This window comes from Camelus ferus, chromosome 24 (assembly GCF_009834535.1).
Source record: "Camelus ferus isolate YT-003-E chromosome 24, BCGSAC_Cfer_1.0, whole genome shotgun sequence".
Lineage (NCBI taxonomy): Eukaryota > Metazoa > Chordata > Mammalia > Artiodactyla > Camelidae > Camelus > Camelus ferus.
In genome coordinates this window covers 14,264,504-14,288,594 of record NC_045719.1, presented here as the reverse complement: position 1 = coordinate 14,288,594, position 24,091 = coordinate 14,264,504, and the positions used below count along the sequence as shown (strand labels likewise).

Genomic DNA, 24,091 nt, shown 5'->3' with positions numbered 1-24,091 from the left:
TTCCTTGTTACTTCTTCGTATTCTAACTTTTTATTGCTTTTGAAGATGATTTCTTTTTTTCCATTATATTGTTTAACTGGTTTTATTTAATGTGTATGAAGACTAATGATTTCTGTATTTTAATAGTTATTTCTGCTCCCTTACTGAAATTTGAAATTCTCATATTGTCTTACAGTAATTTATTGGTTGATTTGCTTAGGTTTTCCAGATAAGTAGTCATATCACATGAAAATACAGTTTTTTCCTCTCCCTTTTCAATTCATATGCTTCCTAATGTCATCCTCTTGCCCAATACACTTTAATGTAATGTTAACTACAATTGATGACCCTTGGAAAGTCTGTCTTGTTTCTGAGTTTAGCGAAGCTGCAGCTGGTGCTTTTCCATTGATGTCGTGATTATAGTATTAAATAAAAATCGTACTGAAGAAGTACTGATCAATTCCTTTTTTTTTTTTAATTAAGACTGGTTATTCAATTTGGTCCAGTGTTTTCAGCGTCTATGGTCGTGATAACATGCCAGGACTTCTTTAAACTTAATGAGTGGCTTGAGTTTCCTCAACCAAGCAAGTGACATGAATGTTGATAGCAAATCCACGCGAGGGCCAGTTTACTTCGAGCTCAGCCCTGCAGTGAAAGTTTTGCATTTGGGGTTCCATGTTAATGCGAGACGCTCCTCTCTACTGGCTTAGGCAGGCCCGTGCTTTGATTTCACTCTTCTTCTACTGAGGCCAAAAAGCCAGAGTCCAGTCTTTTCAGATCAGAAGTCATTTCTGGTTACCACTCTGTGTTCCAGCTTTACCCTCAATTTTTGCCTAGCAATTCCTTGCTAGATGCTTTAGGGTGGTTTAAAAACATGTATCTATCATTTTGAGTTTTGCCCTGAGTGTTGGACTGAATGATCCAGGTGCCATTATTGGAAATGAAAATTGTTCCCCTGATCTATCCTTCACACTGGTCAGTTACCTTATTCAAACAGAAAGCTGCTTATGTAGTTTATCTTCTTAAAACAAATCTCTGATTTCTTATTAGCTTTAGGAAAAAAGATCTCTGTGTGTACCTCGTTAAGGCTGTTCAGAATCTGTCCCACACCTACTTCTCTGAGTTGATTTTAAACTTCTGTCCCTCCTGGGCTATCTGTGTCAGCCTTCGCAGATTTCGTTTTCAGGTCTGCATCACCGCTGGGCCTTTGCATGTGCAGTTCCTATTTTGGAACATGGAAGCTCTGCCTCCAAATGGCTAACTTGTAGCCGATCGTCACGTGGCTCTCCGAGGAGGCTCGTTCCCATGCTCTCCCACGGCGCTCTGTCCTTCCTTGTCACAGCACTCATCCTCTTTTATTGAAGTGGCAAATCTGTCTCAGGGAGGGTGAGCCTCCTCGTTTCCATGCTAGCTGCCCTGTGTGCAGTTCCCACATGGCCACCAGAATGAGTCTGTGTGAGTGCTCACCACATGAGCCACTCCACGGCTTCTAAACCTCCTGTTGCATCTCTTTGCACTCAGAAAAAAAATCTGCACACCTTTCTGCAGCCTTTTAGACCTTTCGTGATAAGCCCATGATTGTCTCTTCAATATTGTATCTCTCTTCTCTCACTGTGTTTACTGCTATGACCCCTTTTTATTCCTTCAATATAGCAGGTGAAGTCCCCTCCCAGAGCATTTGGTCCAGCTTTTTGCTCCACCTGGAAGACTCTTCCCCAGTTTGAGAACTGGTTTACCTTCTTGTTTCATTCAGCGTCTGATCTTTCCTTTATCACCCTCTCTCCCTGTTTTATTTTTCTTGTAACACTGACTCTTGGCATTATGGGAACTTTGTGCATTTGTCTATTTATTGTTTGTACCTTACTTTAACATAATCTCCATGAGGTCAAGGATTTTTCTTTGTTCGGTGTGGTAGCCTTTGAACACTGCCCAGCACCTAGGCAGCAACCGAGAGATGCTAGGTGAATGAGTCAGTACATGTATGCTCTCAGTCACATCGACCTGGACTCCTCGGACACCTGATTCTGCTCTTATTCTCTCTGGTCTCTGTACCCGGTGAAAATTCTTCTCATCTTTTTATTTCTAATTCAAGTACAATCTCTTCGCTTTGTCCCTGTCTAAGTTCCAAATGACATGTCATCTCTGCCTTGCTTGATCCTTCATACATAATTTAAACTGGATAATTAAAGGGTCTTTAATGTGTATTGGAAATAAAAATTTTCATCCAAATTTTGATGATTTTAATGTATGTTTATCGACTTTTAAATAACTGTAAATGCTAGTTAGCTGTTTTGCTTTTGGTTGAAAGCCTTTGCAAAGCTATAGGGAAAAAAAAACCGTTGTTCAAGTTTCAGAGAGAACAGAAATTTCAGTGTGCTCAAATATATATATTGTAATGGAATGGGTTCACCCTAATCACTAAATCACTTAAAACTTTTCAGCGAAATATTTTTAAAATGATCTTAATTCTCATGAACAAGAAGATGCACCTTCAAATTAAGTTCATATTTCAAAGTCGTGTGCTTGTCAGTGTACGGTCACACATAAATACTTAAAGTCACTCCACGGCAGTGAGTCAGTCCTTCTCTTGGAAAGCACCGGACTTTTGTTTAGGATATTTCTGATTTGGTACCAAAGCTCGTATGCAGTTGACAGATAATTGAAACAATTTGCTGGCTCATTAAATTGTTTTTGTTTCTCTTCCCTTTCACATACCTGTGCCGCCTTCATAATAGTTTCCAGTGCTTTCCACAAAGGCTGTCATTAGTTTCTCATTACACCCACTAGGTTAGTCAGATTATTATTAACTCCATTTTACAGACTAGGAAACAGAGCCCAAGAGGATACGGAATTCTCTGAGTCCACATGCTTTGTGAAGGAAGGAGCCATGACTCTTAGTCTATTGTTTTATTTTCCCTTCTATGCAGGTGGTTTTTTTTTTTTTTTTTCTGAATTCTTATCCAGTGTATGCTTTTTATTTTATTTCGCCAATTATATAAGCTGATTTATAATTGTACAAATTTGTGATGTAGATAAACTATGTATGCATGACATGGCTCTTTTTTATGCATAATATTGATTCTGTTTTGTTTTGTTTTAGATCTTGACAGCTGCCTGTGATGCCTGCAAAACAGTGACCCTACATGTTCCCTCCAAATTAGATGCTGAAAAATTTATTGGTAGAGGTAAGAAACTGCCAGAATATGTAATAAATCCTAATTTGGTATGGTCTTGTAAAATTAGTGTAATTTTTAGAAGGATAACTATACTGGAACGAATAGTTAAAACTAATAAATACATTAGAGTACGTTTTTTTAAATACATGTGGTGTCATTGGAATGACACCAGTATTGTTCTTTACTGAAAAACATGGTTATTTAAAGTAGTTAAAATTGTTTAGTTTGAGTAATGAAATTATTACTAATATTTACATTAACTGAAGGATATAATATATATTATAACACATGTCTATGAAATAGAGAAGTAGTATTGAAAATATTTCTTGAGTTTAGAGGTGTTTTTGGATTTTCATCCTAAAGCATTTTGGCATTTTACTGACATTTACTTCCATATATTGTTTTTTTATCAATTTTTTTTTCACATAATTGTAATATGATCGTAACTCAAAAAGAAGATCAGGCCAATGAACACACAGAGTATGATGACTATTTAACAACAGATTCAAAGAGTTCAGTAATAATATAATTTTATAACTGCTGATTTTAGTCTCTAGGTTATGTTTAACTTCCTTCATGTTCTCATGGGTTGCTCTTGGCCAATTTCGGTTAATAAAGAAGAAACTTTTTGGTGTGAGCTTAATGTTCAGACTGTGGCGCTCACATGCCTTTATTTCAGAACTAATCTCTCTTCTTTAAAAGGGAGTGAAGTAGATGTTAGCAGTGATGTATGTTTAATTAAGCACAACTTAATTAACTGTATAGTTTCATATGTCCTTTTAAAAATACAAAATTTCCAAGTGTCAAGGTAATTAATAGGAAGTTTTTGGCTGCCCCCCACCTCAAATGCATAGATTACTGTTAAAACTCTGTACTGTTCTGTTTTTACCTTACAAATGATTGCTCTGTGTATTTTCCACAGTTAACCTGAAGGAGTGCTTTAAATCTGCTAATGCAATTCATTCAAGTGATCCTGATTTCCAGATTTTAGAAGATGGTTCAGTCTACACAACAAATGCTATTCTTTTGTCCTCAGAGAAGAGAACTTTTACTATATCACTTGCCAACACAGAGAACCAAGAAGAGAAGACAGTGCTTGTCCTTTTAGAGCGTCAGACCAAGGTATAAAAATAAAAAGTATGAAGATGAATATAATGAACTGTTGTCTCCAGGGGCAACTAACATGTCCAGGGAAGATGTGAAATCAGAAAAAAATACGGGATAGCTTAGCTTAAAGAGGAATGAGAACCATGACACAAGTTAACAGTGTTCAAATGGAAAAGGATTGTTCCACTTAGGTTATTACAGGTTGTAATTCCTTTTTATTTGGGACATAAAAGGAGAAAGTGAGATACGGTACAGCATGAGAACGTGAGAGTAGACAGAGAAGCATTTCTTGATCATCACTGTGGAATAGGTTTCCAAGACAATAACCAACATTACTTAAGGTATTTATATTATAACCTGGGCTTGGTAGCTTCTAATTATTCAGAACTCATATGGCATGTTAATGACTTCGGAAGGTGTCCTACTTTGGGCAGCGGTATAGGACCACAACGTGGTTAATTATGCTGAGATCCATGAGGCCTCCAGAGATAGGTCTCATGTATCTTAGCATAATTTTTAGTCTTAGAAAATAGATGACTATTTTAGGTTGAGGTTTGGACCCCATGCATGCATATTACATTGTGACACCCAAGATCAAAATGACTTCGAGTCAACCATTGGCCGTTACTCACGGCAGCTGTTTGAGAGTTGTCACCATGTTTCTCTCCTCATTCTGGCACAGATCTCTCTGTTGGTCCCCTGGTTCTTCCTAGTTGCTGGTGAGTGGAAGATGCTTCTGCTAAATGTGGAAGAACACCTATCTACTTTTTTTCTTTGCATATCCTCCTCCCATGTTTTTGCATGGCAATGTGGCAACATTAATTTTTTTTTTTTTTTTTTTTTTCAGTTTGGCTTCTAGGCTTCCAGTTCCATCTCTCTCTCTTCCATGTTCCCACCACGTTATTTTCTCAAGAGGATTGCTGTGATAACAGTTAGGGCTCTTAATTCTTCATTGTCTTTTTGCAGTATTGATCTTAGTTTGGTTTTCAAGCACCACCATGGTCTTAATGTCTCTCCAGCTAATCTTTGTGAGAGGGGAAAGATGTATCAGCGCTCTAAAGTTTGAGAATAGTCACTGACTTTATTATTTTTCCCTGTCTTCTAAATTGAGGTACTTAAGAAAAGGCATTCTCAAGAGAAAGTTCTAAGACGTTCCAAGAGAAGATGGGCTCCTATTCCTTGTTCGGTGCCTGAGAATTCCTTGGGTCCTTTCCCACTTTTTCTTCAACAGGTACAATTTACTTTCCTTCCACTGTAAGAGTCTATGATTTCCATCTTTCTTTAAAATTTGGACGAGTATGCAGTTACTTAAGAAAATACATGTGTATGAATATATGAGTGAATGAGTATGTCTATTGTATGTTTCAATGTATGGGTATAAATATATCTCTCTATATTTGCATATACTTTTATTTTGAAGTTTTAGCCATGCAAAGTCTATTTATAAAACTGCAAAACCCATAAAGCACTCTCAAACACCTGCTTCCTTAATGAATTTTTGTATCAGCAAGGGTATCACAGAGCCTGGGATAGTCCGGAAAACCCCCAAACGTCTTCCATAATAAAGGATGGCATTGTTGACAAAAGGTCAAATGCCATGAAGGGGAAAGACACGTACACTTTCCTATGGCTTATTCCCAATTCCACTGCTTAAATCACACTGGATCCACATTTTCTCTCCCCTTTCTAACTTCACTGGAAACCCCAGCAAATCTTCTTGACCTCTTTTACTATCAGTGGCCACTCACAGTCAGTCTAGGCTTTGGGTTTCTTTTCCCTCGGTTCTTGAAGTGATGAAAGAGAGTCTTCCTTTATATCCCACCAACACATTTAATGCAGCTGAGAGAAGAGCGTATTAAAGTCGAGAAAGAAATCATTAGGGAATAATTTGTTCATCATCCTCCTGGTAGATGGTCAAGCTCCTACTAGGAGGTTGAAAACAACTTGGCAAAAATTTGCTTTTTGAGTCAAATACCAGAATACCACACTTGCCAGGAGATTATGCCATTTCCATTCTTACTCATTCCCACGCCCCATTCAGCCCCTATAAAAAAGAAGATGCTGACAAATAATAAAAGCTAATTAAGGAACCATTTCCCAAATTTTTGCCCTGCAGACAGTACACTTTAAACCCAGTGTCTCAAATATTATGTTGTATATAATTTAAAAATTCAGGTTTTAAAAAATTGACAAAAGGATAATTTTTTTCATGCTCAGAATACTTTGTTTTCTAAGAGAAGAAAAGTCTAAAACATTTGATCCATGTGGGTACATGTAGCCTTTAAAATATTCCTTGGTAATTCTGGAAATCGAAGACACTTCTGCATTGTTTTCCTCATGCCTTGCTCTTGAAATTTCTCAAGTATTAGGTTCTTATTCTGTTGCTGCTTTTTATTCATACATAATAATCAATTAAAGAGGGCAATTATGTATTGTAATAAAAAATGTCCGTGTGATTGCATAAGAATATAGATGAAAGTTTTGCTGAAATAAAAATTTGTCTTTTATATATGTAATATCTCTTTCTAGATTCAATCTGACACAGCACAAAACTACACCATTTACTATTCCATAAGAGGACCTGGAGTTGACCGAGAACCTCTGAATTTATTTTATGTAGAGAGAGACACTGGAAACCTGTTTTGTACCCGTCCTGTAGATCGTGAACAGTACGAATCTTTTGAGGTAGAGTCTAAAGTTTACATATTGTATGAGTAATTATTAAGTTTGACTAATTTGTCTCTCTTTCTCAGTTCATTTACCCTTTTCTGTGTTTGTCATCCATGCTCTGGGTGTATCTGATAGCACAGACCTGACTGGAAGCAAAAAAAATTTTACAGAATAAATAGCATTTGATTCTGTTAGATTGTTCCGGATATTTTAGTTTTACTATTTTTTTTTTAAAGACAAAAAACCCCCACTTTGAAGAGTAGTTATTTGATTGGCAGAAAATATCTGTGAACCTCTTTAAGTTACTGAGAATGAAACCATAGGAGGTAAGTCAAGTTCAGAAGTTAAGCTCAGTACCTTTGTGACGGGAGAACGTTCACTTGTGTGCAAGTAGGGAGTGCGGACAGTGCTTAACTAAGATTATTCAGTCTTTTCAATATCTGGGCAACTTCTCTTGGTAGAATGGGTGTTAATATGTAAGAATTTAACCTAATGTATTGATTTTCCAACAGGAACTGGTCATTTTGCTTAATCCAATTTAAATTATTTTACATCTATTTGAATTAATTATTCATCAGTTGACCAAAATGAAGAGACATGCAAACTCTGAATTAAATGTTTAGGTTTAGAATTGCTACGACATAACCTTCTAGCACCTGTGGTGGCCTGTCCTTTCTGTGATAACTTAAAAAAATTGGAATTGAAATTCATATTATAAAATCAAAAGAATAAATTGCATTTTAGACACAGTTTGCAGCTGTTCATTTGTTCTATTTCTGACTCCCCCTTATTAAATTAAAAAAGTCTTATGAAGATAATTATCTAAATATAACCATCGATGTGCCTGTAATTCTAATTCTAAAATAATAATCTCAGTTAACTGCACCTGGGGAATTTGGAATCCTAAGAATTCAAAGTTATGCAAGATCTAGAAAGTTGTATTTAAAATCTATGCATCTGAAACTTTCAAACGAAACGAAACAAAATAGTTCTCAAGACTGTTTTGGGAAAATAATGAAAACTGTTACACTCATGAACAATACAGCAACAGTGAGGTAACCAAATTTATCTATATTATTGTATTAGATAAATTTAAACACAAAATGCCATACTACATCAGGAAATTAACCAGCTCTGGTGGCATTAAAGTTAAGTAACAAATGGTGAAACCCACACTGCAGTGCTGAACAGTCTCCCAATGAAAGCCAAAACAAAAGCAAGTTTCAACCTTTTTTTTTTTTTTAAGAAAAACTTTATTCTATTCACAGCTAGTTGCCTTTGCAACAACTCCAGATGGATATACTCCAGAACTTCCATTGCCCCTCGTAATCAGAATTGAGGATGAAAATGATAACTACCCAATTTTTACAGAAACGACTTACATTTTTGCAGTTTCTGAAAATTGCAGAATTGGTGAGTACCTACCTTAACAATATATAGCAACATAATATTTCACTTCATAAGCTGAGTTTCACTACGGCCATTGGGAGGTAGCACATCTGTCTGGCAAGAACAAGGGATTTGCCAGGCAGGCTGCAGTGGGTAGCATTTTATTCTGCCTTTTGCTCGCTGTGTGCTGTGACCCTGAGCAAGTCTCCTAATCTTGATGAGCCTCCGTTTCCTCATCTGTAGAATGGGATATCAATATGCAAGGTTGTTAGGAAGATTAAATGAAGCACAATATGCATTGAATGCCAAGCACACTGCCTGAAAAGTAGGATTTACTCAGTAAATGTTACTTTGCCTTCCTTGTGAAATAAAATAAATACCTTTAAGAAACCATATTCTAAAAAGAATAAGTCTTTGAGCAACTGAAGTCTTAGCCTGGAAGAGATCTACTGGTGTTCTTGAGTGATTACATGATTGACAGTATTCTGGACATTGTCATAAGGGTCATTGAGAATAATACACATGTTTTCTCAACCTTTTGAAAATGGACCATTTCAGCTGGAAGTCAGAGTGCACATTTTGAGTCTTCCTCTAGAAAGATCTAACTAAACCAAGAATTTTCAGAGAAAACAGACCCATGTGATGAATTTAAGTGCAGGCTTGCAAATAGACAAAAGGTTAAAGAATAATTAGAAGTCTTTAGTCTAGAAATACAAAGGCTGTGGAGGGATAGTCAACGCTTGTAAAATTATACAATAAATGGAGTAAATTTAGATATGGTCACCAAAATTTTGGGACACTGGGATATTTAAAAGGAAGTGATACTTTATATAGAAGTTTGAAAATTTATAAAAGCTGTTACTCTGATACTTATTAAGTGGTCCAAAACTTTTTTTGAGGTAGATGGAGAGGAGTCAAATAAAGGAGAAGTTGAAAGTGTAAAAGTTTGGGCAATTAAAGAGGAATTTTCAATATGTAGGTACTACCGTGGGACAGGTATGTGCAACTGACAAGGACGAGCCAGACACGCTGCACACGCGTCTGAAGTACTCCATCATCGAGCAGCTGCCAGCATCCCCCGTCGTCTTTTCAATGCATCCAACGACAGGTGTGATCACCACGTCATCATCTCAGCTAGACAGAGAGGTAACATCAATACTAATAAGTAAAACCTCATTATCACATGGCTGTTTAGCAGTACCTGTATATCTCGGTATACCACCTACAGATGTATTTTAGAAAAGCATGCTGTGAGTCTAATTGAACAAAAATTGTAATTTTAGGGAGGTTGATGAAGGTCATTAACCTTGTAGTACACTGATTTTGAACTACTCATTTGTTCCCTTCTGAATTGTATGTTTATAAAATCAAATTTCCTAATATAAACTCATTTACAGTAGTAAAACCAAGAAATGTCATACATGAAAAGTGAAACTTTTGGAAATGTGTGGAATTTTGAAATCTGCAGATAACAGTGATGCTTCTTCTGTCTGAGTCAACATTTCCTCAACAATCTCACCTGCATTCTTTCACCGTACATAGAGTAGAAGAAAGTTTATCCCTCTCTGATCTCTGGTTTACCATTTTCAATTGACTGCTAGAAATCCTTACCTGGATGTTTCACAGGTACCTAAGATGCAGTCTGCATAGAACTGAACTCGTCTTTCTTTCTAAACATGCTTCTCCTTCTGGTTAAAATGACACTAATACATTCTTTTCCTGTTCATAATTTTTCTATTGTCACCTTGGATACATGTTCTCAAATTGTATTTGATGTCTGCTTTCTCAGATCAAATCACTTTCCAAAGCATGTTGGCATAACTCTGAAATGATCTTATATCATATTCTGTCCATTTTCACTGCAACGAGCCTAGCAGCAATTCATTCGTTTATTCAGCTGTTAGGTCCTCCACCAAGCATTTATTCATCCAAATTCTTATAGTAGCTTATCTGACCTACTTACTACGTTTATAATCTTTAATCGTAAAATTCCATAATATGTGTTTGTCAGTTATTTCTTTGACTTCTAAAATTCATAGATTCATGTCCTCTCCCTCTCCCAAGGATTAGAGTCATGGTCCGCAAATTTTCTGGTCTCAGGACCCCTTTACAGTCCTAAATATATTGAAGATGTGGGTTATATTTATCAATACTTAATCCACAAGTATTTAAAACTGATAAAAGTTTAAAATATGTATTTGTTTATCCATTTAAAATAATATTCTACTTGTTAATGTAAATCATATTTTTATAAGAAAAGTTACATTTTCAAAATAATAAATAATTTAGTGAGAAGAGTAGCATTATTACACATTTTTCTAAGCTCTTTAACACCTGACTTAGTATAAGACTGATGGATTCTCATATCCTTTTGCTTTGAGTTTGTTATATAGTTTTAGCTAAAGTATATAAAGAAAATCCAACATGATATGAATTTAGAAAAGAGAGGAGTACTTTAATCGTAATTTCAGATCATTATGGATATTCTTCTTTGATACTACACCAAAACTTGACAAGTGGTAGCTTCATAAATGTTTTTTGCATTGTACACTCTGAAATGTTGTCAGTGAACTTGTGTACTTTGTTACATTAAAATCCGTTGGTCTGTCTTGTACTTTGAATGGATAGTTTACCATGTGTGATTTTGTAACGTCATGCATTGGTCATTTGGGAAATACTGATTCACTGAATTATTGAGGTCTTCCAAATAGTGACACATTTAATTAATAAACAATATTAAAAGAAACACCTCCTCACCTCTGTTTATATCATGATGGTTCATAAAAGTTGCAGAATTTTTGCTTGAAAACTCCAAATGTTCATTGGCAACAAATAGTTATTTTCCTTAAAGTAACAGATTCACTTTATATGTGACAAAATGTCTTCCAGATGTACCAGTCTAAATAACCATAGATGTCTTTCATGTGAAAATAGTATTCTATTTTTAAAAAATGTCTAGTTCAGTTTGTAAATCAATCACACAAGTACTTTTCCTTGAAAAGAACATCATTACTATGTTACGCAGAAAAGGTTTATATGTACCTCCTATTTCATCCCATAGACTAGGGTTGAAATATAATAAAATTTAATAAAATTAATCATTTTTACTGCATCTACAAGGACATTCTTAAGTGAAATTTTATTTTTTAATTCAATTTTATTATTCATAAATGTATTTATTTTTACTGTGATTATGTGCCAATGAAGAATGCAGTATCATTTGCTGAATGAATGAATGTTACAGTTCTACAAATTAGATGGATTCTTCATGGAGTGTACGTGCTCAGGAAGAGCTGATTATAAACCAAATTCTCTTTTGTCATCAATAGATCCTTCTGATAAAATCAGTTGAAAGCTTTTAACTAATGAAGGAGTCTTGGAGTGCTTTTGCCCGAGAGTGTTCTGGGGTCACATTCCCAATACTTGTGATAAATGAAATCATTATGAGGAGAAACATTTTTATTTTAACTAGCAATGAACCTCCTCCGATTGCTGATGAATCGAAAACCCTTAAGAATCAGATTCTATTTTCCATGGAGAGAAAAAAATTACATAGTTCCAGAATTTTGTTTTCATGCTAATTTAATGATCTTTTTATAAATGTAAATATTTAAAACCCACCTTTTTTACGGGAGGATATTTTTCTTTATTGTTTCATTACAAGACTGGTATAAGAGTCACTGCTATATATTTTTGATCATAAGAATGTACTTTGATTTTGATTAATTACTAGGCAATTTTAAATGTACTACGGCTACATCTTCTCTTTCTGTTGAGCAACGCTAAAACCAATCGATTCTAAATTCTATGGGTAGCTCTTTAAATTTGAGAACTTCCATAAATTAATTGAAAATTACTAGTGTGAGGAAATCATTCTTCTGCCAGTACATGAAAACTATGAAATCTAACAGTGTACCTCTGAAACTTTTAATGCAAGGACAATTATAGAGTGTAAATAAGGCTTCATTTATAACGTTGCTTTTACCCAGTAGTTAAATTCTTACTTTCTTTTCAGGTATTTGATAAATACCAGTTGAAAATAAAAGTACAAGACATGGATGGTCAATATTTTGGTTTGCAGACAACCTCAGCTTGTGTCATTAATATTGTTGATGTGAATGACAACTTGCCAACATTCACTCGTTCTTCTGTAAGTATACGATACTAATGAAAGAAAAAGGTACAACGCAGTGTTAATTGCTAAATATGCATATCTCCAGCCACATGATTTCAAATGAAGTATTCCCAGCCACGTGTCAGTAGTTTGGACTGAGGGTTTAAAATCATGTAAACCTAGTACTCTGGAAATTAGAGGAACCAGGCTTACGTTACATGGTGTTCTATTTTTGTAAGAGTTACTAATTAAACTTTTCTTGTTGTTTCTATTATTGTAGTATGTGACATCAGTGGAAGAAAATAGAATTGATGTGGAAATCTTACGTGTCACCGTTGAGGATAAGGATTTAATTAATACTGCTAATTGGAGAGCTAATTTCACCATTTTAAAGGGCAATGAAAATGGAAATTTTAAAATTGTGACAGATCCCAAAACCAATGAAGGAGTTCTGTGTGTGGTTAAGGTAAGAATTAATTAGCAAATTAGTTATTTGTAGCTTATAATATCACAGATTAGCATATTAGAGTTTTCTGGTAAATGTAGGAATGAAATAGATTTTAGGTAAATGTAAACGCTGTGTTCTTCATGTATATAATGGGATGAATATATTCATTTTGGAGAACATTTTATATAGGCATGATTTTTTAAAAAATTATTATGTATGTATGTTCAATTAATACAATATAGTACTCACCTTGTAACCAGTATCTCTTAACAGCTAAAAAAACTAGCACAGCTTTGACACCTATGGGACACTGTCAACCCTTCCTAGCCCATTCTTTCCATAGCTGGGTCAAGGAGGCCTCACTTAATTACTAAATTTCCCAAATGATGAGTTACTCCTGATCAGACCCATAGGAGGCTCTTTGCAGATCTGTTCGTCTGTATTCAGCGTACATGACATTCTTAACTTCCTGGTTCAGAATGGGAATCCTTAACCATTTGAAGATGTAAATACATTTCTAGAATTTCTTTCTAATAATACTCTACAACATCTCAGAAGACATCACTGGTGATTCAGGAAGCAGAGTTAGCCCACAAAGTGATCTGAGCTCTTTGGCTTTGGTCAAAGGCATAGGCTTGTTTCTGCTGCATCTTGAACGAGAACGTGATTCTAGCCTGGGTCTATGTCGTTTTCCTTTTGTACATATTCACAAGGAGAATGGGGGTCAAAGATGACGAATTCTTTTTTCTTAGAATGATGAAAATTACCTGCAGTTTGTGGGTTAATTTCTCTGTTTCAAAACAGCAGAGATGTCCCTTAAATCTTATCTCTTTCTTCACGCAACCCCTGCCCTAGTCTTTCGTATCCTAAGGAAGAAGTTTATCTCTGTGACCTCTATGACCTGACAAATTTCTGTCTTCTAGGAAATGGCTGCACCCATTCTCATTACAACTACGTATCAGGCAAAATAAAATAAAAACCTTCCATTAAACTTGGTACTACCAGTTTTTCAGAAAGTAACTGGGATAAAAGAGATAAAAAGGAAAGTGTAAAGTCCATAAGTTTTCTATTTTCTTGTCTCTCTTAAAAATATTTATAAAATTTGACCCCTGTTTTCTACCCCAAACCAGGTACAAATAATTGTATTCATCTCAGAAGGGTAGGATAAGCTATCCCAAAATTAATGGAATAGTAAATTATGATTAATTAGGGTATGGAGTCCCTAAAGTAGTATTTCAAATAATATTTCATTAAATATTTTCTGAAATTGTCATCAGGACCTATGAGGTTACTTGTGTTAAATATGCAGTTGAGGGTTTTGTTCTGGGTGTGTGTGTGTGTGTGTGTGTGTGTGTGTGTTTTGCTGGCTCCACCCAAATACCGACTCAGTGGAAGGATTACCCTCCTCCCACCACCATCACATTTGTGGGTATATAATGTTTTCATGACTATTCCCAACACAGCACTTAAAGACTTCCAAATCTAACTAGTTACACACTAGTTAACATTGCCAAATATTAAGTGTCTTGATCTGATGGTGAACACGCTTGCTTTCATAGCCACTGAATTATGAAGAAAAACAACAGGTGACCCTGCAAATTGGTGCAGTTAATGAAGCTCCATATTCTGGTAGTTCAAGATCAGCCATGAACATGGCAACAGTCACTGTTAACGTACAAAATCAGGATGAGGGCCCTGAGTGTAGCCCTGCAGTGCAAACCGTTCGAATTAAAGAAAATGCACCAGTGGGAACACAGAGCAGTGGATATAAAGCATACGACCCAGACACGAGAAGTAGCAGTGGCATAAGGTACTTGTGATTCTATTTTAGTTAACTTCACATTGACCATGTTTTTAAAATGTATCACTAATTTCGATCCGAGTATTGTAATTTGGCTTGTGATCCATTTTGCTATTTTAATTCATCCTTATTAACAGGTATAAGAAATTAAATGATCCACAAGGGTGGGTCACCATTAATGAAAACTCAGGATCAGTCACAACTTTCAGAAGCTTGGATAGAGAGGCAGAGACCATCAGAAATGGCATGTATAATGTTACAGTCCTTGCAACAGACAAAGGTGAGAACTTCGTTTTTAAGCCAGCTGTGCACTCCTGTTACATACATCCTCAGTTCTTAAGCCAACAACATACATTTTGAAGTCAGCTGCACTCATTCTCAAAATTTATTTTTCCCCAGATGACAAATATAGTAATTGAGAGGTTTGCTATAATGTATGAACTCATATCTGCTTTTCAATAGTACCCTCAGATTTGGATGCAATTATGAAATAATTTGGTCATGGAAACACTTGAAACTATAATTTTATTAAAACTAAACAATCATTAAAATTTGAGAAAGTTACTTTAGTAAGATTAGCTTCAACTTATTTAGTCACATCTCTAAAAATATTCACTTTGGCAGAAAATTCATTACACAGAGAACATACTTAGTTGCCACATAGTACACTCCTACAGAAAGTACTATTTTTCTACAGGAAACTAGCAATAAATTTGGGGGGTAGAATTCTGATACTATAAAATTAGATAAATAAATACTGTGAAGCCACATAATTGTATAAAATGTAAAATGATTTTCTGTGAGTCCTGTAAAATTGAAATACGAGCACAGTAATTATGAATGAAATCCATTTAGTGCTGAAAATATAATTTTACCATAACATACATTTGAATGTTGTGCCTCTATAAAATAAATATGTTAACTACAACAAACATAAATTATTATTCTGTAGCATATGTGCTTCCCCACCTCCTTAAATTTCCTTGTGCTTTTAACTCTACCAGAAATGCCCTTGTTGGTCCTCTCTAATTTTCTCTGTTTAATAATCAGTCAGCTCACTTCCATAAAAGTTTCCATGTCTGTTGGAGCTCTTTAGTGAATGAGTGACCAATCTAAATAGCAGTTATTTTCTGTAACATTTGAAAGAGATAACCGTCTCTTTTAACAACCTTAAGGACATAACCTGTGGCTGAGCTTGTCACTGTCATTTACATGGTACACGTACCTAATCAGTAATAAAAAATTTTTTTTCAATGTATAATTTCCCAGTGAAAACTCAAAACGTGAAAGAGTTGTATTTTCATATCCTGTTTTCTAGATGGGAGGACATGTACTGGGATTCTGGGAATTATACTGGAAGACGTGAATGATAATGGCCCCTCCATACCTAAGCGGCAGGTGATCATCTGTAAGCCTGTCATGTCGTCGGCGGAGATTGTTGCTGTCGATCCGGATGAACCTATACACGGCCCCCCCTTTGACTTCAGTTTGGAGCAGGTTCCCAATTCCGACGTATACAGAATGTGGAGACTGACAAAAATTAACGGTATATCTTTCTAAACATCGTTTGGTCTTTTTCAGCATCAGGATGTCTCAAATACTTTTTTCTCGATGAAGTAGAAGAGTAATTCATTGTATGGTAACGAACAGCAAAAGAACATGGTTTTCTCAGGGTGGGTGTGGTGGGAGGTGCCTACCTCGGATCAGTCCTATGCCTGGATTCCCTTCGGTGTTTTATGAATTCTCATTTCTACCGCGCGCACGCACGCGCGCATACACACACACACACACACACACACACACACAAACACGCGAGCACACACACCCTTAGACTGGGTCTAATGTAGCCAATTCCTCACTTGCCTACCTCCCGTCTACATGGATTCTTTAAATGCTGATGGTTTCCTAGGTCATAAGGGAATCCCCAACCCTTGCAGGGATGTCCCCCAGGAAACAGACTCTGAGACGGACTTTCCGGGTAGAATGTTTAGCAAGGATTTTGCTTGGCATCAGTATACGTGAAAGGCAGGTAGACAGGACTGGGCAAAAAGAGAACGCACGCTGCCGAAGGACAGCCTCAGCTAATGCCGTGGGGAGTCTGAGCTAAATGTCCCTTTGGAGTGGCCCCAGTTCGGTGTTTTTTCATCACTCAGACAGTGGGTTGGACCCATAGGGGCATGACCTTTGGCAGGAAGATACAGTCACTGAAGGTGCTCACAGCCCCCCAAGCAGCAGGGACAATACCTGTGTGACAGCAGGGGACCTGGGTGTGGGTCACTGTGCCCACCACACAGTCCCTTCTTTCTGCACTGTGTTGACTTCTGACCACTGTTTTCTATTAGGATCCCCCAGCTTGGTCCTAGTCTGTGCTTCTGACTTCACCCACTAGGATCTATGGTGACAAGAATGGCAAAAATGAAGGGAACCTCTCTCCATGCCACCATTGCCTCTCTCCCTCCATCAGTTCTTAACTTCCTAGCACATTCTGCGTCCCCTGACTGCGCCACCTGTGGCTCATGATGTCATGTTACTCCAGCTTTCACGACTCAAGATCCATTGTAAGCTGAATGGGGCTTGCCTTTAAAATGCCCTTCAATGGTTCTCATTCCCATGCTCTCAGCTTTCAATGAATATTCCTTGGTCTCCTTTTATGACAAGTTGCTCTGCGAACTGACAACATTTTCAGTGTTTTTAGCAATAGCATTCCAGTACACCTCTGTGTGTATGATTATCAACTGTGCTTTCTTGGGAAGAACTAACCTTATATTGAGACGTCCTTTCTACTTACTTGATGTCATAGTATCATTTCTTTTTATATAGCATTGAAAGAGGTGATAATTTTTTAAAATAGACCTACTTGGTACAACAAAAGACTGGCAGGGTTATGTTGGTCAAAACTTTGGTTTTTCTAAGTTGTACTGGTCTGTGAAATAGCCCAAGAGGCTGGGAAACACCAAGTTAAAAAGAACGCACTGTGAAGAGGCTTTGGGTCTGGCCAGGCTATTTATTCTCCCTGGGCATCAGTTTACCCACATGGAAAATGGGATTATTTGGGGACATAAACAAGATAATCAGTGCAATAAGCCATAGCAATTGTGAGTCATAAATTTTAGTTTTGTTAGTCTTTTATAATTTCTTACACGTAGAATTACTGAGTTAACCATGCTTTCTTTAAAAATTGACTTAATTCAATAAGTTTTTTTTTTTTACTCAAATATCCAAGTTTATGTTTAGAGCTTTAAACACCATAAAAATAATGAAAATGTCCCACTGGGCCTGTTAAGTGGGGAGGGGTTATTCTTGGCCTTGGGCACGTGTAATCTACATTCAGAGTAGTTGTATATTTTTGGCTCTGTGCCCAAGACTGCGTTGGATTTTGGCCTGGATATTTTGTACTCTTGACCTTAAAAAAAGAAATACTTGGAAACTAAAATATATCCAGTTGGTCCCAGTGTCCTGTAGGACCATGAGAAGTTCCGGCAGCATGACTCATGCCTTGATAATATGTTCAAGGTTTGGCACAATGTATGAAAACAAAGTAAGGGGAAACATCCAGAATTCTAGACTATGAAGTTCTCTGGTGAATCACGCATGAAAGAATGTATACTGACTGGTTATATTAAAATTTTTAAAGATGTGATAAAAACCAATCTCTTAGCACGTCTGTTATTTGTGACGGGAAGGATTTGTTTATGGACTGATAAAACGTATTATTACAAAAGCCAGGAGACCTTTATAAGAAGAGGCCAGCGCCGGCAAACTTCTATAACTCCTCCACCTGTTCACATTTACAGTCTTGTAGCACTTGTGCCATTCCCATCAGGAATACCCATTTGTAGGGAAACATGATGACCCCCTGTCACTAGGAATCTATGCTTGCGAGAAACCATCACAGTCTATAATACTCGGTTTTATTTTCTTTCAGATACAGCAGCCCGGCTCTCCTATCAGAATGACCCCCAGTTTGGACAATATACAGTACCTATCAGAGTTACGGATAGACTTGGCCAGTCACTTGTCACTCAAGTAAACGTTGTAGTGTGTGACTGTGTTACCGAAAATGACTGCAACCTTCGCATCAGTCCACAGACCGGCAACAACAGAGGAATAATGCTTGGAAAGTGGGCCATCCTTGCCATTTTGTTGGGCATCGCACTGCTATTTTGTGAGTCCTTTCATGATTTCGAATGATGGCCTTTGAAACAACTTTCAGGACATAGTCTTAGAATTAACACTGACATCTATGGCTGTTCATTTGTATATAGCTATATTTCTATTGAATACACTAATTTATATATTGAAAGTGCCTTTAGATACAGTTCTGGTGCTGTCTCAGCATAGACATAAAATTCAACTCAGAAATAGAGCATTTAGTGCGTTATTTGTGGCATATCTGGTTAAGGCAGGCTTTCCTATGGGGTGTTGCTTTGACACAAGCAATGATATTTACGTTTTCTGGGAAGTTGTCTTCGTATTTGTCATCATAAATTCATAACATTGCTTTATGATAAATGGAAGTAATTTCTCTCATCCACCAGGTATCCTGTTTACCTTAGTTTGTGGGGCTTCTGGGGCGGCCAAAAAGCCGAAAGTATTTCCTGATGATTTAGCCCAGCAGAATCTCATCGTGTCAAACACTGAAGCTCCTGGCGACGACAGAGTGGTAAATCATTTGTCTTTTCAAAATAAATACAAAGGATAAATTGGCCTAACCAACTATAATTATTTTTTCCCAGCAAAGTCGTTTTGAAATCAGGTAACTTACAATATATAAAATGTCATCCGTCCCAGGGGACAGATAAAATGACATTGACCCCATGGGGATATGTGCCCTTTCAATTTGGCCATATAGTGTTACTTAGGAAAAATCCTTTGGGGTGTCATTATTATGTTCTATTTCCAGTGTTTCATGGCTTCAACTTTGGGCCCAGTCTTTTTTATATATTGAAACTGCCAGTTGTGCTGAAAAAATGTTGTATTTAATTATTCACAGATCATCAGCATAATGGTTTTATTTATTTTTTTCTGGCCACAGCAATAAAATGACCAGGCTTTGATCAGCGTGGGAAGAACTTTAATGGAGGCTTTCAGGGTCTAATGTAGGTTAGAAACAAGCCTGAGGGCAGATATATGAAAGAGTAATGCTAACACTGCTTCAGCTTTGATTTGCAACCTGGTATGTGGATCATGAACAAGTAAATTCCCTACGAAATGCAGTATCGGTGGTTAGAGCAGGAAGGATTTAGAAAACAAAAGGATGTTGGCCTCTAGGAAAGTACTGGGAAAAAAAATAAAACTTAGAGCTTCCTACAAAAACATAACACAGAAAATCAGTGGCCAGAGGTTTGGTGTTCTTATATTCTTGGCTGATTTATTTTTATGTAATTAGATCACAGGGATTTAGTATTGCTGCCAAGATTTCTATGACAACTTCTATTTCTATTATTTTTGTTTTAGTTGAAGGGGAACTCAATTAGACAGCAAAAACAAATGCCAATTCCTCTGCCTGTTTCTGTGTCAGTCAGGTGCAGGGAATGAATTTAAACCAAGCGGGGTATATCTATGTGAGACAATAGTGTGGAATCTTGGTCTTGAGGTGTGAGATGCTGGAAAGATTCAATAAATGAAGTTGTACAGTTGCCTGAGAAGTTTTTAAAGAAGGCGTATACGTTCAGCTTTTTGATTTGTCTCGTTTCGGACCACTTAACATCCGCAGTTTGCTTTTTGCATTGCATGCTGCATGAACTGCTGGGGTTACAGTATTCAGTTAGGTACCAGGGTTGCCAAGATAGACCTAGTTCTTGCCCTCAGAATGCTTACCTTCTAGAGTGAAAATGCACAGCATTGTCTGCATGGTTTGTTCTTTTTCTCATTTTTTGGTCCTCCATATTTCCCCAACGCCAACTGTTTCCTTTCAGTGTTCCACCAATGGCTTCTCAGCCCATACTGTGGGCAGTTCAGCGCAGGGCATCTGTGGCACCATGGGGTCAGGAGTGAAAGGCAGAGGCCAGGAGACCATTGAAATGGTGAAAGGAGGACATCAGACCTTGGAATCGTGCCGGGGGGCCGGGCAGCATCACACCCTGGAGTCGTGTAAGGGAGGTGGACAGCACACCCTGGATTCCTGCAGAGGTGGACAAGTCGAGGTGGAAAACTGCAAATACGCTCACTCAGAGTGGTATTCTTTTACTCAGCCCCGTCTTGGTGAAGTGAGTTTTCCCTAAGTATCCTACCAATCTATTTTGATCTCTTTTCCACTTTCTAAATGATTACAATTTAGTGATCTGACCTTCCTTTTCAATTAATTATTAATCTACTCACTGGAAATTTGTTCTTCCTTAAGTTTGATTTCGGGCATTCTTCCTTAATTTTTGATTCAGGTGTTCGGTGGAAATTTTGTTTGGTTTTTAATTCTTACTGAAATAATGAGACCATATTGAAATGATTTTTCTCGTGACTTTGTGTGTTACCATTTCCCATCAGACAAGTTGTGGCTTAAAAACCAAAAGTGTGGCCCAAGGTGATTCCAGCTTGCAGTCACTCTGCCTCTCTGGGAAGCTCTGAGCCCACATCATCCGTGTTCAGTTTAGTGGATGCATTTCCCTGTAGCCATAATTTTGAAAGGGGAAGCCGTGATGACTGAAAACGAACACTTGTATTCTTGCTGCCACATGTGTGACTTTTAGAAACATGCTTATATAGTGAATTGATGGTGTGATTTATGATCTAGACCAATCATGTGCGTTTTTTACATGTAGGAATCCATTAGAGGACACACTCTGATTAAAAATTAAACAATGAAAGGTAAATCAAAGCCATTATTTTTATGCTAGTAAGTTTTGGTGTTTAAGATAATAATAATAAGATATGTTGTGTTTTTCCTCTCGGCAGAGAGTCCGGCTGTGTGACCAGGATACCAATCACACGCATGCCCAAGACTACGTCCTTACATATAACTACGAAGGGAGGGGCTCGACTGCTGGTTCTGTGGGTTGTTGCAGTGAACGGCAAGAAGAAGATGGGCTTGACTTTTTGGATCACTTGGAACCCAAATTTAGGACATTAGCGGAAACATGCATGAAGAGATGAGTGCGTTCCAATTAGTCTACAAAAGCCAATGGCTTTCTTTTCTTCTTTATTATTATTATTACAAGCCAGGATTTTTTAAAAGTAGAAAATGCTATGTTTCAGGCTTTTCCCCTTTTTTTGATGGGATCTCTTTAGTCAAATGCACATTTACAGAGAGATGCTGTAAGTAAGTACACAAATTTCCTGATCTTGACATAGTTTTTAATTACTTGCTTTCCACCTGTGGACACCTACAGATAGAAAAATTAAGAAAGTCTGTGTTTTTGTTTACATTTGGGTATAATGACAGCAGCTAATTCATAGTGCAATAAAATATCATTAATTTATAGACTACTTGAAGTATAACTGGATGGAAAATTGTAGACACCTTGCTTTAACATTATCTTCAGTTACCCGATCAATTAATTGTGTGGTGCTTGAAGGCTGCTGTTCTCCTAAATATTCTGAAGTGTATAAACTGCATTCTTGATCCTCTTTTAGTCTTGTAACATGGCCTTTCTTCACAATGCAAAGGGGGATTCCCCTCCAAACACTGACTGTTATTATAATTCCATTTTGGTGGAGTTTATTTAGTTTCTACCTTGTATTCCCTGTGAAATCCAGCACTGAATCTACATTTCTGTTACGCATCTTCTCCACAAAATTTAAGTTTAAAAAAATGCTTTAAGAATGTATTTTTATTCCTGCAAGGTTTTGGTCTTTGGTTCTCTCGCTCTCTTCCCCCCCCCCCCGCCCCCCCTTCTTTCCCCATCTCCCTCTTTTTTTCCTTTCTCTCTTTCTTTTCTTTTTGTTTTTGAATTCCTACTTGGGTTGGAGAATCTAAATATTTTTAAAAGCCATCTTTCTTATAAAGTGGGATATTCTGTGTTTCTGTTTTATGCAAGCACACATATTCTTGATTTTTCTTGAAATCAATGTAATGTTGATTTTGTCTCAAGTATCTTAGTAATTGCTTCATTATCTCAACAAAGAAGCTTTAATTTTGCCTTTGAACTGTAGAAATATGTCATGCTTTTATTAGCTGCAGCATTCTATGTTAACGAGGAATAGTGTAATTAAAATTGGGATGTGGCTGTTTAGTATATAATAGTATATTTGCAGTTCATTATTGCAAGGGTACAGTTTATGAATGCAAAATAGTGATGGTTTTGAAATAAGCTTTGAAATACAGGGATTGTGCAAACTCTCTAGGAATAACTGTTTATAGTTTTTAGAAGAGATGGCTAGTTATGTCTATGTGTTTGTAAAGGTTTTTTTTAATATTTTAAGATTACAGGTTTTAACAAATGTGGAAGTGGTCCAAACTATTTAAATTTTGAAAGAATGAGACAAAATTAAACCTAATAGTCAACCAGATTCCTCGGCTAGGTTTCACACCTTATTTTAGTCAGTGAATTTTCTAGTGTATACTAACCATATGAACATTTTAAATGTATTTCTAATACTTAGGATTGGTAATACTATGACTAGTTTGAATTCACAAGGCTGGCTTATAACAATTAATTTTAAGGATTAACATTGGGTAATTTATTCACTAATCAGTTTATCTTTTCAATAGTTTACTGCTCAGTCAAAAATACTATTTCTCAAAGTTATTTTTAATAAATTATGTATAAAATTCTTGTATATTAATAGTTATGATAAAGTAAACCAAATAGTTTTTAAAAATCAGTGTGTTTGTTAATCATGTGTGTGATATGAGCTTGTGGGATTGTATTTTTCTTACTTAGAGAAGTGAGTCTCTTTTTAGAATCCTGTTCTACGTTTTTTAGAATTTCACAGTTTGATTTGGAGAGGTAATTGGTCCGTTGTTACCGCCACATTTATCTAATTTTACTATTCTAAAGCTTGTGATGCTATGGGATATTGGTTAAGTTGCATAATTTCTCTGTGGCTTTTTCATCATAAAATGGGGGATAATAATATATCTTTCCTAGGGTGGCTGTGAGACATTTGAATAAAAGCTGGTTTTTAAGCATGAAAATCACACAGAGTGGTCCACCTAAAGAAAGATACTCCCAATAAAACTAAATAATTCTCAACAAGTCACATGTACAACCCATTTCATACTAACAAAAATCAGTGAAGAAAATAGGATAGTGAAAAAGGTTTTCTTTTTTTGACTTTAGAATATTCGTCAGTTGAGCATATGTTCCTAATGATCACCTGACAACCGAATCTTACATATCCAGTGGCTCAGCACATACGTGGGAGGAATTGCTGAAACATCTGCAAAGGATTGCTTTGCTTGAAACACTATGAAACACTTTGCCTGTTCACACTGGATGGAAAGAAGGACACTCACTTCTTAAAATAGG

At 36.5% G+C, this 24,091-nt stretch overlaps 1 protein-coding gene across 4 annotated transcripts in view; it reads left to right on the top strand.

Annotated features, from left to right (window-relative positions):
* DSC2 (desmocollin 2) overlaps positions 1-23,757 on the top strand; it is a 28,120-nt gene extending 4,363 nt beyond the window's left edge. The window contains exons 2-17 of one of the 4 annotated variants that reach the window (XM_032467168.1): positions 3,080-3,164; positions 4,078-4,277; positions 5,383-5,493; positions 6,792-6,947; positions 8,201-8,345; positions 9,301-9,467; positions 12,337-12,471; positions 12,716-12,901; positions 14,443-14,693; positions 14,822-14,964; positions 16,003-16,230; positions 18,610-18,849; positions 19,223-19,347; positions 20,603-20,893; positions 21,443-21,488; positions 21,576-21,717. In XM_032467168.1, coding sequence (XP_032323059.1) covers positions 3,080-3,164; positions 4,078-4,277; positions 5,383-5,493; positions 6,792-6,947; positions 8,201-8,345; positions 9,301-9,467; positions 12,337-12,471; positions 12,716-12,901; positions 14,443-14,693; positions 14,822-14,964; positions 16,003-16,230; positions 18,610-18,849; positions 19,223-19,347; positions 20,603-20,893; positions 21,443-21,478 — 2,499 coding nt within the window. In that variant the 3' untranslated portion in view covers positions 21,479-21,488; positions 21,576-21,717. Of the gene's footprint in view, positions 1-3,079; positions 3,165-4,077; positions 4,278-5,373; positions 5,494-6,791; positions 6,948-8,200; positions 8,346-9,300; positions 9,468-12,336; positions 12,472-12,715; positions 12,902-14,442; positions 14,694-14,821; positions 14,965-16,002; positions 16,231-18,609; positions 18,850-19,222; positions 19,348-20,602; positions 20,894-21,442; positions 21,489-21,575 lie in introns of all 4 variants that reach the window. The other 3 variants (XM_032467167.1, XM_032467166.1, XM_032467165.1) reach the window with 3 other exon arrangements.
* The last annotated feature ends 334 nt before the right edge of the window (positions 23,758-24,091 follow it).